A 14,667-nucleotide genomic window follows, 5' to 3' on the forward strand; every position below is an offset into this window, starting at 1 on the left:
GCCCCCCCGCCGCCCCGCAGAGAGCCTCCTCCATGCGCTGCAACTCGGGCGAGGCAGCGGACGAGAGGCCCAAGAAGGTGGAGAGTCTGGTCAATAAGTTTGGACAAGCTCCTCAAACGTCTACATCCTCCAGCTCCTCGTCAGCGACCGGCTCGCCCTCCAAGGAGTTCTCTGCGTTTCCGACGCCGGCCCCCAAGCCGGGGAAGCTGAATCTGGCCAACCTGCCTTTGGCGCTCCAGGGGCTGCAAGCGGCTCAGCACCATCAGGCGTCCTCGGACTTCCCGTCTCCGCCGCAACACCTGGAGTCGTCCCCGGACTACTTCCCGCCCCCGCCCAGTGACTTTGAGCTCTTTCCCCCTCCGCCCCACCCGTCCGAGTTTCACCAGCCGCCCAGGGTGGCCGTGGTCAACCCCCAGCCTCAAATGCAGCCTGCCGCGCCTTTGTCATCTTCATCGTGGAAGCAAACCTCCCTCAAAAAGGGGGCGGTCCCTCCGCCCACACTAAATCGTCGCACTAGCAACACAGCCCCGTACGACGCTTCACTGCCACTGTCGCCGCCCCTTTCTCAGACCCCGCCCCCCTCCTTGTCTTCCTACTCCTCCTCTACCCCGGTGCCTCCCACGTCCCCCAAATCCACGGGGCCGAGCACGCTGGCACTTAAGACTCATTTCCTGGAAGACCTGAACCGCACCCTCAAGAGGAAGTCGGTTTCCCGCCACGGCTCGCTCACGTCCTCCCAACTCGTCCCTTCGTCCAAGATGGAGCCCGTGGCCACCATGGACGACATGGCGCTGCTGCCGCCCCCTCCGCCGGAGCTCCTGCATCAGCAGCAGGACGCCCGCCGCCACACGCAAACGCTGTCCCGTCACCACGCCCGCTCCCAGTCCGCCAAACTTAGCTCCAACATTTCCGGCTATGCAACGCTGCGGCGAGGACCGCCACCTGCGCCGCCCAAACGGGACCAAAGCACTAAACTGACCAGCGAGTGGTAGAGGAGGACAAAGTGACTTGATTGGTTCAATGGAACATGAAAAGAAGGCGGGTCACTTCTGACAAAACAGGAAACAAATTATACACGTCATTACTCTTCATATTACACGCATATGTTGACATTACATACCGAAAGTGAAAGTGAAACCATGAAGGACGCGGGAGTGTTTCTAGAATGAACGAGCCTTCATTTCAAGCCTTTTCTGTGTTTTTATAGAAGATTATTTAATTGTTTCAGGTTGAAAGGAGATTTGCTGTCCAAGTGTTATTCATCTTGCTTAAACTTTACAAAATCACTAAGTTTTGTACGTTCATCATTTCTTGATTGAGTGGAAGCCAAGCCGGCGGCCATCTTGCTTGGCTCACAGTAGCAGGGGAGGAGCTATGCAAAGTAGGGGGCGCTCCAAAGAACACCACATCACTGTGCTCTTCGCCAAAAGTCAATCCCATCTATCAATAACTGATCAATCACTATGTTACTCTAATAAACCGATCACATTGTTGTGGAATACTTTTTTTTCCTCACATTTAAAAAATGTTTGGGTTTTGGATGCAAAGAAAAAAGACAAAATGCTAAAATTAAAAACTTCCAACTAATAGGGAGCCAGGTGCCCTTCATAGAGTGCACACCTTAGATAGGGATTTTAATGTTGCACCATGGACACCATACTGCACCAGCCATCTTGCACTATGGACCCATGTTGCATCATAGGAATCATGTTGTACCACCTGTGTTGCACCATAGGAACCATGTTGCGCCACCCGGGTTGCACCACCCGTGTTGCAGCATTATGAGACAATGTTGTACCACCCGTGTTGCATCATGGAGACCATGGTGCGCCAAACGTGTTGCACCATGGAGACCATGTTTTGCCACCCGTGTTGCACCATGGAGACCAGGTTTTGCCACCCGTGTTGCATCATTATGAGACAATGTTGTATAACCCGTGTTGCATCATGGAGACCATGTTTCGCCACCTGTGTTGCACTATTGGGGACCATGGTGCACCACCCGTGTTGCACCATGGAGACCATGTTTCGCCACCCGTGTTGCATCATTGTGAGACAATGTTGTATCACCCGCATTGCATCATGGAGACCATGTTTCACCACCTGTGTTGCACTATTGGGGACCATGGCGCGCCTACCGTGTTGCACAATGGAGACCATGGTGCACCAACCGTGTTGCACCATGGAGACCATGGTGCACCAACCGTGTTGCACCATGGAGACCGTGTTGCACCATGGAAACCATGTTGCACTACCTATGTTGAAACACCCGTGTTGCACCATGGAAACCATGTTGCACTACCTTTGTTTTATCATGGGGATCATGTTGCACCACCCACATGCCATTATGGACACCATTGTGGCATCATAGACACCATGTTGCACCACTGGTATTGCATCATGTTGTACCACAAGTAATACATTGACACCATGTTGCACCACACGTGTAACATGGATGTCATGTTGCACCATTCATGTTGCATCATGGAAACATGTTGCACCATCCACATGGCATCATGGAAGCCATGTTGCACCATCCACATGGCATCATGGAAGCCATGTTGCACCATCCACATTCCATCATGGAAGCCATGTTGCACCATCCACATTCCATCATGGAAGCCATGTTGCACCATCCACATTCCATCATGGAAGCCATGTTGCACCATCCACATTCCATCATGGAAGCCATGTTGCACCATCCACATTCCATCATGGAAGCCATGTTCCTCACCCAAACAAATTACAATACAAAGATTTTCAGTGTATCAAAGAATATGATTTTCTCAAATGTAAAACCTTGGTTCATGTCATGAATGAATGAATGAATTTAGACTTCGAACCTTTTTCTAAATATGCTGAGTCAGTCAAGACATAACATGTGATTATCACCTGTGCAAAAAAGCTGTTTATAAAATAAAATATTATAAAACTTAGTGGAAGTTTCATTAGTGTGAGTACATTTACACACCTGGTAAACAAAGATGAGTCATGTTTGAAGTAAACCAAACATTAACATTTCTGATATTGTGTATTAGACATGTGCAACTCATGAACGAGTCGTGTTTTTATTACTGAATCGGGACTTGCGATCACTCGTTCACTTACTCACCCAGGAAAGGAGGTAACTAAGATCATCAATGTTGAGCATTTGCACAGCAATTGAAGACTTCTTCCACTAGATGGCAGCACACTAGATGACGTGTAGAGACCAAGATGGATCAAACAGAAAGTGGAAAACTAAACAGACTCAATAACTCCACGCTAAAGTTCGGGTGAATTTACCAAACTGAAACATTAGGAAAAGAATGCCATTGTAAGTTAATAATACTAACAGTCACTCATAAATGTGTTAGCATATTAGCTAATGCTAACGACGCTAGCTTCATTACAAATAAGCATGGAAACACTCCTACAGACATCACACATGGGACGGTTTAGTAAGTAAGAATTGTTTTAGTTATATTGTAAAGCTAACAAACGTTGCTTAGACGGATCTACTTCCAGTTCAAGGCATTTTAACAGGAAGTACATTTTCAACCCGCAACACCTGCAGTGGGCGAACTGCTCCAAAAGATGGCGCAATGGCACAAACACACCTATTTAGTGTCTCTGCTTGTGTTTAATAAAAAAAAAAACTATTGAACACAAAACATGGCCATAAATTAGCTGCACCGTTTTATAAGCCGCATGGTCCAAAGCGTGGGGAAAAAGTAGCGGCTTATAGTCCGGAATTTACTGTAAATTTTTTTGCCGTCACTTAGTGGCCACAGTAATTCATGGTGTTAACCTCATGACGCAGCAAGTTGAATAACGCGGATACGTTTGTTACTGGATACTTTCTAATACGCTTCTGCCTTGTATATGTGTAAGTAATATGCAACTATAATCGTTTGATACCTGTTTATGTTGAAAAATGTGCTGTTTTACACCGCAATATTGTTCCATTATTACTAGGGACTTTTTGCCGATATCCGATATTGTCCAACCCTTTATTTACAGATACCGATATCAACCGATACCGATATATACAGTCGTGGAATTAACACATTATTATGCCTAATTTGGACAACCAGGTATGGTGAAGATAAGGTCCTTTTTTTAAAAAATTCATAAAATAAGATAAATAAATTAAAAACATTTTCTTGAATAAAAAAGAAAGTAAAACAATATAAAAACAGTTACATAGAAACTAGTAATTAATGAAAATGAGTAAAATTAACTGTTAAAGGTTAGTATTATTAGTGGACCAGCAGCACGCACAATCATGTGTGCTTACGGACTGTATCCCTTGCAGACTGTATTGATATATATTGATATATAATGTAGGAACCAGAATATTAATAACAGAAAGAAACAACCCTTTTGTGTGAATGAGTGGGGAGGTTTTTTAGGTTGGTGCACTAATTGTAAGTGTATCTTGTGGTTTTTTATGTTGATTTAATTTTTTTTTTTTTAAACGATACCGATAATTAAAAAAACGATACCGATAATTTCCGATATTACATTTTAAAGCATCTCTAATTATTACTACATAGCTTGTGTGCTATCATGTGCTTAGCTGTTGTGTAGCCGCTAGCTCCTAGTAGCCTATAGAAGAAAAGACCAAGCTTGCGTGCCTATTGGAGGACATTAGGATGTTAACAGCTTCGTAAACACACACGATATCACTGGTGTGCATAAAATGACATCACATTAACTGAAGGCAGGAAGTAAAAACAAGGCGGCCATCTTGCAAGTGAAAGTTTATTAGCATTCTAATTAGGCGTGCTAGCATGCTGGTCAGGATTTTGTTGCATTACTTTATGGGAAGGGTGACAGGCTGATGGGCTTTTATTGTGAAAAGGTGGGGGGATTTTAATGGAAGGTGGAGTCACTATTGGGATTCTTTTTATCCACCAAAGCAGCGTAAAAAGAAGACATGACAAGAAATCAGCATTATAAATAATGATAAATGGGTTGTACTTGTATAGCGCTTTTCTACCTTCAAGGTACTCAAAGCACTTTGACACTATTTCCACATTCACCCATTCACACACACATTCACACACTGATGGCGGGAGCTGCCATGCAAGGCGCTAACCAGCAGCCATCAGAGGCAAAGGGTGAAGTGTCTTGCCCAAGGACACAACGGACGTGACTAGGAAGGTAGAAGGTGGGAATTGAACCCCAGTAACCAGCAACACTCCGATTGCTGGCACAGCCACTCTACCAACTTCGATGATTATTATTATTCATATTCCTTGACAAACTGTCAAATATATATTTCATTTGAAACACGCTCCTGCATTGTAATATTTACATCTAGACTAGTAATTAGAAAACATGTATTTTATATCCCTTTAGAAACTACAAGGTCTAGGACGCTAACGCTAACAGATTAGCTTACTAGGATCCTAGACATCTTATAAGTAGACGCAAGCATTGTGACGCGAGAAATTGGGCCGCCATCTTGAAGTGGTGATGAGGAGCCGGCGAGCAGCCTAAACTGACAGTTGACAGGTAGAAAACAAAGATGGTGTTCAGCGTTTTCCTGCTCAAATGAGCGCACTGTTGAAAATAGGAATCGGGGGATTACTTTTCACAAGTAAGATTTAACATTAACGTACTATTGGTTGTATTTTGTGAAAATACCACAGCGTTGAGAAGGAGCAAAGATCTTCAATAGTACTGAAATCGTAGCCGCGAGCAAACAAGAGTATGACCATAATAGAATTGCTTGTCAATGAAATTAATTACATTTAAAAATGTCATACTTGAATAATAAAGTTGAAATAAATGATGAAGATAAATATTGTAAAGCCAGATTGGTGGTTTTAGCTGATATAAAGACTTTCAGGTGTTTACATATGTTTAAGTATTTGGCAGACGCTTTTATCCAAAGCGACATACATAAAAACAATATAAAACAATGACTGTAAACATGATCATTTAAGGGAGGAATGTAATACAAAATATCAATACAAAATGTCAAGACAGAATAAACTCTGCTGCTGCAGCAACAGAGATACGGTCTATGAGATATATAGATATCTAATGTATTCATACATTGTTTATGTAGGATATACGCATGTATATATAACCTAATCATATTGTTTCTTCAACTTAAAAATAGCTGACCGTTTTTTTCCCCCTTCTCTGGGATTATATTCCCAGTTTTGATCTCAGACGTCTGGTCACTCATACCATATAAGAATATTCTATTACTGTTAAGCAAACTATGAATAATAAAACAGGTGTCCTTTATCATAGCTACACGTATGACAAAAAAACACGTGAAAATCAGTGGTATTCAGTGAGGTAAGATGAATTAAATGCGCTGACAGTTCATTGCTCCTGCCAAATTAATTGCACTGAGTGGAGCGGATCACCACTCCAAGATGGCGGCCCCGCGTCTCGTCAGCGCCAGTAGCGCTCGATGCTGTGTTTACTTATAAGATGTCTATGCCTAGGATGCTTACGCTAACAAATTAGCTCGCCAGTACCTAGGATGCTAATGCTAAGGGATTAGCTCAAGATGCTAATGCTAACAGATTAACTCGCCAGTACCTAGGATGCTAAAGCTAACAGATTAGCTAAAGATGCTAATGCTAACAGAATAACTCGCCAATACCTAGGATGCTAAAGCTAACAAATTAGCTCACCAGTTCCTAGGATGCTAAAGCTAACAAATTAGCTCACCAGTACCTAGGATGTTAATACTAACAGATTATTTTGCCAGTACTTAGGGTGCTAATGCTAACAGATTAACTCAAGATGCTAACATTAAAAGATTAACTCGCCAGTACCTGGGATGCTAAAGCTAACAAATTAGCTCGCCAGTACCTAAGACGCTAATGCTAACAGATTAGTTCAAGATGCTGATGCTAAAAGGTTAGCTTGCCAGTACCTAGGATGCTAAAGCTAACAAATTAGCTCGCCAGTACCTAGGATGCTAATGCTAACAGATTAGCTCAAAATGCTAATGCTAACAGATGAACTTGCCAGTACCTGGGATGCTAAAGCTAACAAATTAGCTCGCCAGTACCTAAGACGCTAATGCTAACAGATTAGTTCAAGATGCTGATGCTAAAAGGTTAGCTTGCCAGTACCTAGGATGCTAAAGCTAACAAATTAGCTCGCCAGTACCTAGGATGCTAATGCTAACAGATTAGCTCAAAATGCTAATGCTAACAGATGAACTTGCCAGTACCTGGGATGCTAAAGCTAACAAATTAGCTCACCAGTACCTAGGAGGTTAATGCTAACAGATTAAATTGCCAGTACTTAGGGTGCTAATGCTAACAGATTAACTCAAGATGCTAACGCTAAAAGATTAGCTCACCAGTACCTAGGATGCTAATGCTAATAGATTAGCTCAAAATGCTGATGCTAAAAGGTTAGCTCGCCAGTACCTAGGATGCTAATGCTAACAGATTAGCTCACCAGTTCCTAGGATGCTAAAGCTAACAAATTAGCTCACCAGTACCTAGGGTGTTAATGCTAACAGATTATTTTGCCAGTACTTAGGGTGCTAATGCTAACAGATTAACTCAAGATGCTAACGTTAAATGATTAACTCGCCAGTACCTGGGATGCTAAAGCTAACAAATTAGCTCGCCAGTACCTAAGACGCTAATGCTAACAGATTAGTTCAAGATGCTGATGCTAAAAAGGTTAGCTTGCCAGTACCTAGGATGCTAAAGCTAACAAATTAGCTCGCCAGTACCTAGGATGCTAATGCTAACAGATTAGCTCAAAATGCTAATGCTAACAGATGAACTTGCCAGTACCTGGGATGCTAAAGCTAACAAATTAGCTCACCAGTACCTAGGATGTTAATGCTAACAGATTAAATTGCCAGTACTTAGGGTGCTAATGCTAACAGATTAACTCAAGATGCTAACGCTAAAAGATTAGCTCACCAGTACCTAGGATGCTAATGCTAACAGATTAGCTCAAAATGCTAATGCTAACAGATGAACTTGCCAGTACCTGGGATGCTAAAGCTAACAAATTAGCTCACCAGTACCTAGGATGTTAATGCTAACAGATTAATTTGCCAGTACTTAGGGTGCTAATGCTAACAGATTAACCCAAGATGCTAACGCTAAAAGATTAGCTCACCAGTACCTAGGATGCTAATGCTAACAGATTAGCTCAAAATGCTGATGCTAAAAGGTTAGCTCGCCAGTACCTAGGATGCTAATGCTAACAGATTAGCTCACCAGTACGTTGACCCACTGCTGCTCAGTGAAGATGTAAAGAGCCTTCTTGTCAGTACGTAGAACCATGGTGTTCTCCTTCTGCAGCTTCCTCAAAGCTTCTTCTCCGTCTGCGATGAAAATCTACAAAGACGGGAAGATCTGATCAGGCGAGAACGAGGAGCGACATCAAAGCGCCTTCTCTACCTTCTGGACCCGATGTGGCCTGGGTTGTTGGCGGGGGTGTGGCGAGCAGCCGCATGATGAGGATGGAGGTCCTGGACTTCCTGCTTCTCCCTGTAAACCTTCTAGAAGGAACACTGCAACACAGGCTAAGCTGCGTTAGGTTCCCGGCTCAAAGTGCAGAATTAGGCTCACCTTGTCCAGGAAGTCCGGGTTGTCCCGTCAAACCAGGCGCTCCAACTGGTCCAAGGTGACCCAACGGTCCGGAAGGTCCGCCAAGTCCTTTCAAACCCTGAAACAAATATCTTCTAAGTGTTGGTGGGGAAACATTTTGGTGTCAGGCAAGAACTTAGTCAGCCACCTTAGTTCCTCTCAGACCAGGCTCTCCTCTGGGACCCTGGACACCTTCAACACCTGGACCTCCACGCAGGCCTGGGTCACCCTGAAACACACACACACACACACACACACACACACACACACACACACACACACACACACACACACACACACACACACACACACACACACACACACACACACACACACACACACACACACACACACACACACAGAGTAAGTGGACCCATTGAACACAAACTACTGTATTCTAATAGAAGTACTACAATATATACTGTATATAACATTAATACTACTACACTTATCCAACTATTAATACTACTACACCTACTGTATAATGACTTTAAATACTACACCTTTATAACTATACCTAATACCTGTAATACTACAACACCAATGACACCATACCTACGAATACACCTACATAACTAATGTGTATAACTATACTAAGTTACTAGTACACCTACGTACCTAGAACTTAACCTAGTATACCTACTGAATATAACTATATGAACCAGTACACTTATTATACTTACTAATAGACCTATACTACTAGTAGACCTACAATATATAACTATACCCACTAGTACACCTAAATAACTATATCAACTAGTACACCTATTATACTTACTAATATACCTATACTACTAGTAGATCTACAATATACAACTATACCAACTAGTAAACCTAAATAACTATACCAACTAGTACACCTATTATACTTACTAATAGACCTATACTACTAGTAGAGCTACAATATACAACTATACACACTGGTACATCTAAATAACTATACCAACTAGTACACTTATTATACTTACTAATATACCTATACTACTAGTAGACCTACAATTTATAACTATATCAACTAGTACACCTAAATAACTATACCAACTAGTACACCTATTATACTTACTAATATACATATACTACTAGTCGACTTACGATATATATAACTATACCCACTAGTACACCTAAATAACTATACCAACTAGAACACCTATTATACTTACTAGTATACCTATACTACTAGTAGACCTACAATATACAACTATACCAACTAGTACACCTAAATAACTATACCAACTAGTACACTTATTATACTTACTAATAGACCTATACTACTAGTAGACCTACAATATATACAGTAACTATAGCCACTAGTACACCTAAATAACTATACCAACTAGTACACCTATTATACTTACTAATAAACCTATACTACTAGTAGACCTACAATATACAACTATACCCACTAGTACACCTAAATAACTATACCAACAAGTACACTTATTATACTTACTAATATACCTATACTACTAGTAGACCTACAATTTATAACTATACCAACTAGTACACCTAAATAACTATACCAACTAGTACACCTATTATACTTACTAATATACCTATACTTCTAGTCGACCTACGATTTATATAACTATACCAACTAGTACACCTAAATAATTATACCAACTAGTACACCTATTATACTTACTAATATACATATACTACTAGTCGACCTACGATATATATAACTATACCCACTAGTACACCTAAATAATTATAACAACTAGAACACCTATTATACTTATTACTAATATACCTATACTACTAGTAGACCAACAATATACAACTATACCAACTAGTACACCTAAATAACTATACCAACTAGTACACTTATTATACTTACTAATAGACCTATACTACTAGTAGACCTACAATATATACAGTAACTATACCCACTAGTACACCTAAATAACTATACCAACTAGTACACCTATTATACTTACTAATATACCTATACTACTAGTAGACCAACAATATACAACTATACCAACAAGTACACCTAAATAACTATACCAACTAGTACACCTATTATACTTACTAATATACCTATACTACTAGTAGACCAACAATATACAACTATACCAACAAGTACACCTAAATAACTATACCAACTAGTACACCTATTATACTTACTAATATACCTATACTACTAGTAGACCTACAATATACAACTATACCAACAAGTACACCTAAATAACTATACCAACTAGTACACTTATTATACTTACTAATAGACCTATACTACTAGTAGACCTACAATATATAACTATAGCCACTAGTACACCTAAATAACTATACCAACTAGTACACCAATTGTACTTACTAATATACCTATACTACTAGTAAACCTACGATATACATATATAACTATACCCACTAGTACACCTAAATAACTATACCAACTAGAAAACCTATTATACTTACTAATAGACCCATACTACTAGTAGACCTACAATATATAACTATACCAACTAGTACTCCTATACCAGCTAGTACATCTATATAACTATACCAACTAGTGCACCTATGTAATATCAACTATAGTACACCTATACCTACTACTAGGCAAGGCAAGGCAAGGCAACTTTATTTGTATAGCGCTTTTCATACACAAGGCAGACTCAAAGTGCTTCACAGACAACAAAGTGAAATGAAAGAAAATAAAAGCAAAATTAAAATGCAGACAATAAAAATAAAAACAGTGCAGACGTTAAAAGTTAAAAGATTAAAAGATTTAGCTGAAAGCTAAGGTGAACATAAAAGTCTTCAGTCTAGTTTTAAAAGTAGTGAGAGTTGGGGAGAGTCTGACATCTTCAGGAAGTTTATTCCAGCTATGTGTTGCATAGTGACTGAATGATGATCTCCCTTGATTTGAGTTTACTCTGGGAACCGCTAACAGATTGGTCTCAGAAGATCTTAGTGATCTAGAGGGCGTATATAGTGGGAGCATATCAGTGATATACTTGGGCCCTAGACCATGTAGTGATTTATATGTGAGCAGGAGGATTTTGAAATCTATTCTCTGATGTACAGGGAGCCAATGTAAGGATTTAAGAATTGGTGTAATGTGCTCACATTTTTTGGTCTTTGTTAGAACTCTAGCAGCAGCGTTCTGAACAAGCTGTAGCTGCTTGACAGTTTTTTTGGGAAGACCTGCAAGGAGACCATTACAATAGTCTAGCCTACTGGTAATAAAGGCATGTACAAGTTTTTCTAAGTCTTGAGCTGACATGAGCCCTCTAAGTCTTTTTACATTTTTGAGGTGATAGTAGGCCGATTTTGTTACTGATTTGATGTGACTGTCGAAATGTAAATCAGAATCTAAAATAACCCCAAGATTTCTGGCTTTATTTGAGGTTTTCAGGGACAGTGATTGAAGGTGTTGGATGACTTTAAACCTTTCTTTTTTAGCACCAAAAACAATTATCTCAGTTTTATCTTCATTTAGTTGTAGGAAATTTTGGCACATCCAGTGTTTGACTTGCTCAATGCACTGGCACAGAAGATCTATGGGGCGATAGTCATTTGGTGATAGCGCTACATAAATTTGGGTGTCATCGGCATAGCAATGATGGTCAATGTTATTATTTTGCATGATTTGTCCTAGTGGGAGCATATAGATGTTAAATAAAGTCGGCCCCAAGATTGAACCTTGGGGGACTCCACACGTTACGTTGGTTGGTTCTGATACAAAGTCACCAATGGAAACAAAATAGTTCCTATCTTGTAGATATGACTTGAACCAGCTTAAAACTGTGCCTGAGATCCCCACCCAGTTTTCCAACCTGTCCAAAAGTATTGAGTGGTCGACAGTGTCAAATGCAGCACTGAGGTCCAAAAGCATTAATACTGAAGTTTTGCCAGAGTCTGTGTTTAGACGGATGTCATTTATAACTTTAAGAAGGGCCGTCTCTGTGCTAACTACAAGTATACATATTAGTACACCCACATACTGTAACTATACCTTCCCACACACCTTTATAACAGTACAGTACCTACTGGTACACCTACAGTATATAACTTCACATTTCCACTTCAAACAATATCTACTACATCTATAAAAGTATTCATATTACACCTTTAAAGTATTCCTACTACACCTATAGCTATAAAACTATTCTTACTAGACATATTCATACTACAACTATATAACTATTCCTACTACACTTATGAAGTATTCCTATTACACCTATAGCTATAAAAGTATTCTTACTACATCTATTCATACTACATCTATATAACTATTCCTACTACACCTATAGCTATGAAACTATTCTTACTACATCTATATAACTATTCCTACTACACCTATAGCTATAAAACTATTCTTACTACACCTATTCATACTACAACTACATAATTATTCATACTACATCTATAGCTATAAAAGTATTCCTACTACATCTAAAAAGCTATTCCTACTACACCTGTATGTACTACACCTATATCTACACAACTACTCCTACTACATCTATATGTACTACACCTATATCTAAAAAAAACTAATCCTACTACACATCTAAAAAAAAAATCCTACTTCACATATATCTAAAAAACTATTCCTACTACACTTATATGTACTAGTGTAGTACAGTACATATAGGTGTAGTAGGAATAGTTTTGTGGATATAGGTGTAGTAGAAAAATATTTTTAGGTGTAGTAGGAAGAGATTTTTAGATACAAGTGTAGTAGTAAGCAATTTTTAGATATGTGTAGTACATATAGGTGTAGTAAGAAGTTTTTGTTTTTTTTAGATATATGTAGTAATTACACATTTCTAAAAAAAATATTCTTACTACACCTATATGTAATACACAAATCTAAAAAAAACTTTTCCTACTACATCAATATGTACTACACCTATATCTAAAAAAACTAATCCTGCTACACCTATAAAACTATTCCTACACCTAAAAAAACTCTTCCTACTATATCTAAAACACTATTCTATTTTATGCGGTCCTCTCCAAGGTTTCTCATAGTCATTCACATCGACACCTATACAACTATTCCTACTACACCTATATGTACTACACCTACATTATATCTAAAAAAAACCCTCTTCCTACTACACCAATATGTACTACACCTACATTATATCTAAAAAAAAAACCTCTTCCTACTACACCAATATGTACTACACCTGTAAAACTCTTCCTACTACACCAATATGTACTACACTTGTAAGACTATTCCTACTACACCTATATGTACTACACCGATATCTACAAAACGATTCCTACTACACCTGTATGTCCTACTACACGTATATCTAAAAAAAAAATTCCTACTAAACCTATATCTAAAAAAATATTCCTACTACACCTATATCTTTAAAAACTCTTCCTACTACACCTATAAAACTCTTCCCTCTACGCCTACACCGATGAAACTCCTCCTACTACACCTATATGTACTACATCTGTATCTAAAAAAACTCTTCCTACTACACCTATACGTACTACACCTATATCTAAAAGAACTCTTTCTACTACATCTATATGTACTCCACCTATATCTAAAAAAACTCTTTACTACATCTATATAAAAAAAACCCTCTTCCAACTACACCTACACAACTCCTACTACATCTATAAAATTCTTCCTACTACACCTATATGTACTACACCTATATCTAAAAAAGCTACTACATCTATATTTACTACATCTATATAAAAAACCCTCTTCCAACTATACAACTCCTACTACACCTATAAAATTCTTCCTACTACACTTATATGTACTACACCTATATCTAAAAAAACCTATTTCTACTACATCTATATGTACTACACCTATATCTAAAAAAAAAAAAACTCTTTCTACTACATCTATATGTACTACACCTATATATATAAAAAAAAAACTCTTTCTACTACATCTATATGTACTACACCTATATCTAAAAAAAACTCTTTCTACTACATCTATATGTACTACACCTATATCAAAAAAAAACCTATTTCTATTACATCTATATGTACTACACCTAAATCTAACAAAAACTCTTTCTACTACATCTATATGTACTACACCTGTATCTAAAAAAACTATTTCTACTACATCTATATGTACTACACCTATATCTAAAAA

General features: G+C 39.0%; 1 protein-coding gene and 1 long non-coding RNA gene across 4 annotated transcripts in view; one reads left to right on the forward strand and one right to left on the reverse strand.

Annotated features, from left to right (window-relative positions):
* LOC133658999 (ras-associated and pleckstrin homology domains-containing protein 1-like) overlaps positions 1 to 1,699 on the forward strand; it is a 142,660-nt gene extending 140,961 nt beyond the window's left edge. Inside the window, exon 20 of one of the 3 annotated variants that reach the window (XM_062061587.1) lies at positions 1 to 1,699. This exon is cut by the window's left edge and continues 1,168 nt beyond it. In XM_062061587.1, the coding sequence (XP_061917571.1) occupies positions 1 to 992 (992 nt within the window). In that variant the 3' untranslated portion in view covers positions 993 to 1,699. The other 2 variants (XM_062061585.1, XM_062061588.1) reach the window with 2 other exon arrangements.
* A 6,516-nt stretch (positions 1,700 to 8,215) lies between these two features.
* LOC133658099 (uncharacterized) lies at positions 8,216 to 8,762 on the reverse strand. Its single transcript, XR_009827396.1, has 4 exons — positions 8,728 to 8,762; positions 8,562 to 8,658; positions 8,391 to 8,503; positions 8,216 to 8,327 (listed from the first exon to the last, which is right to left on the reverse strand). It is a non-coding gene; the product is annotated as an uncharacterized LOC133658099 (long non-coding RNA).
* Between the last annotated feature and the right edge of the window lie 5,905 nt (positions 8,763 to 14,667).

The sequence above is a fragment of the Entelurus aequoreus genome, linkage group LG10 (genome assembly GCF_033978785.1).
Source record: "Entelurus aequoreus isolate RoL-2023_Sb linkage group LG10, RoL_Eaeq_v1.1, whole genome shotgun sequence".
Taxonomy (NCBI): Eukaryota; Metazoa; Chordata; class Actinopteri; order Syngnathiformes; family Syngnathidae; genus Entelurus; species Entelurus aequoreus.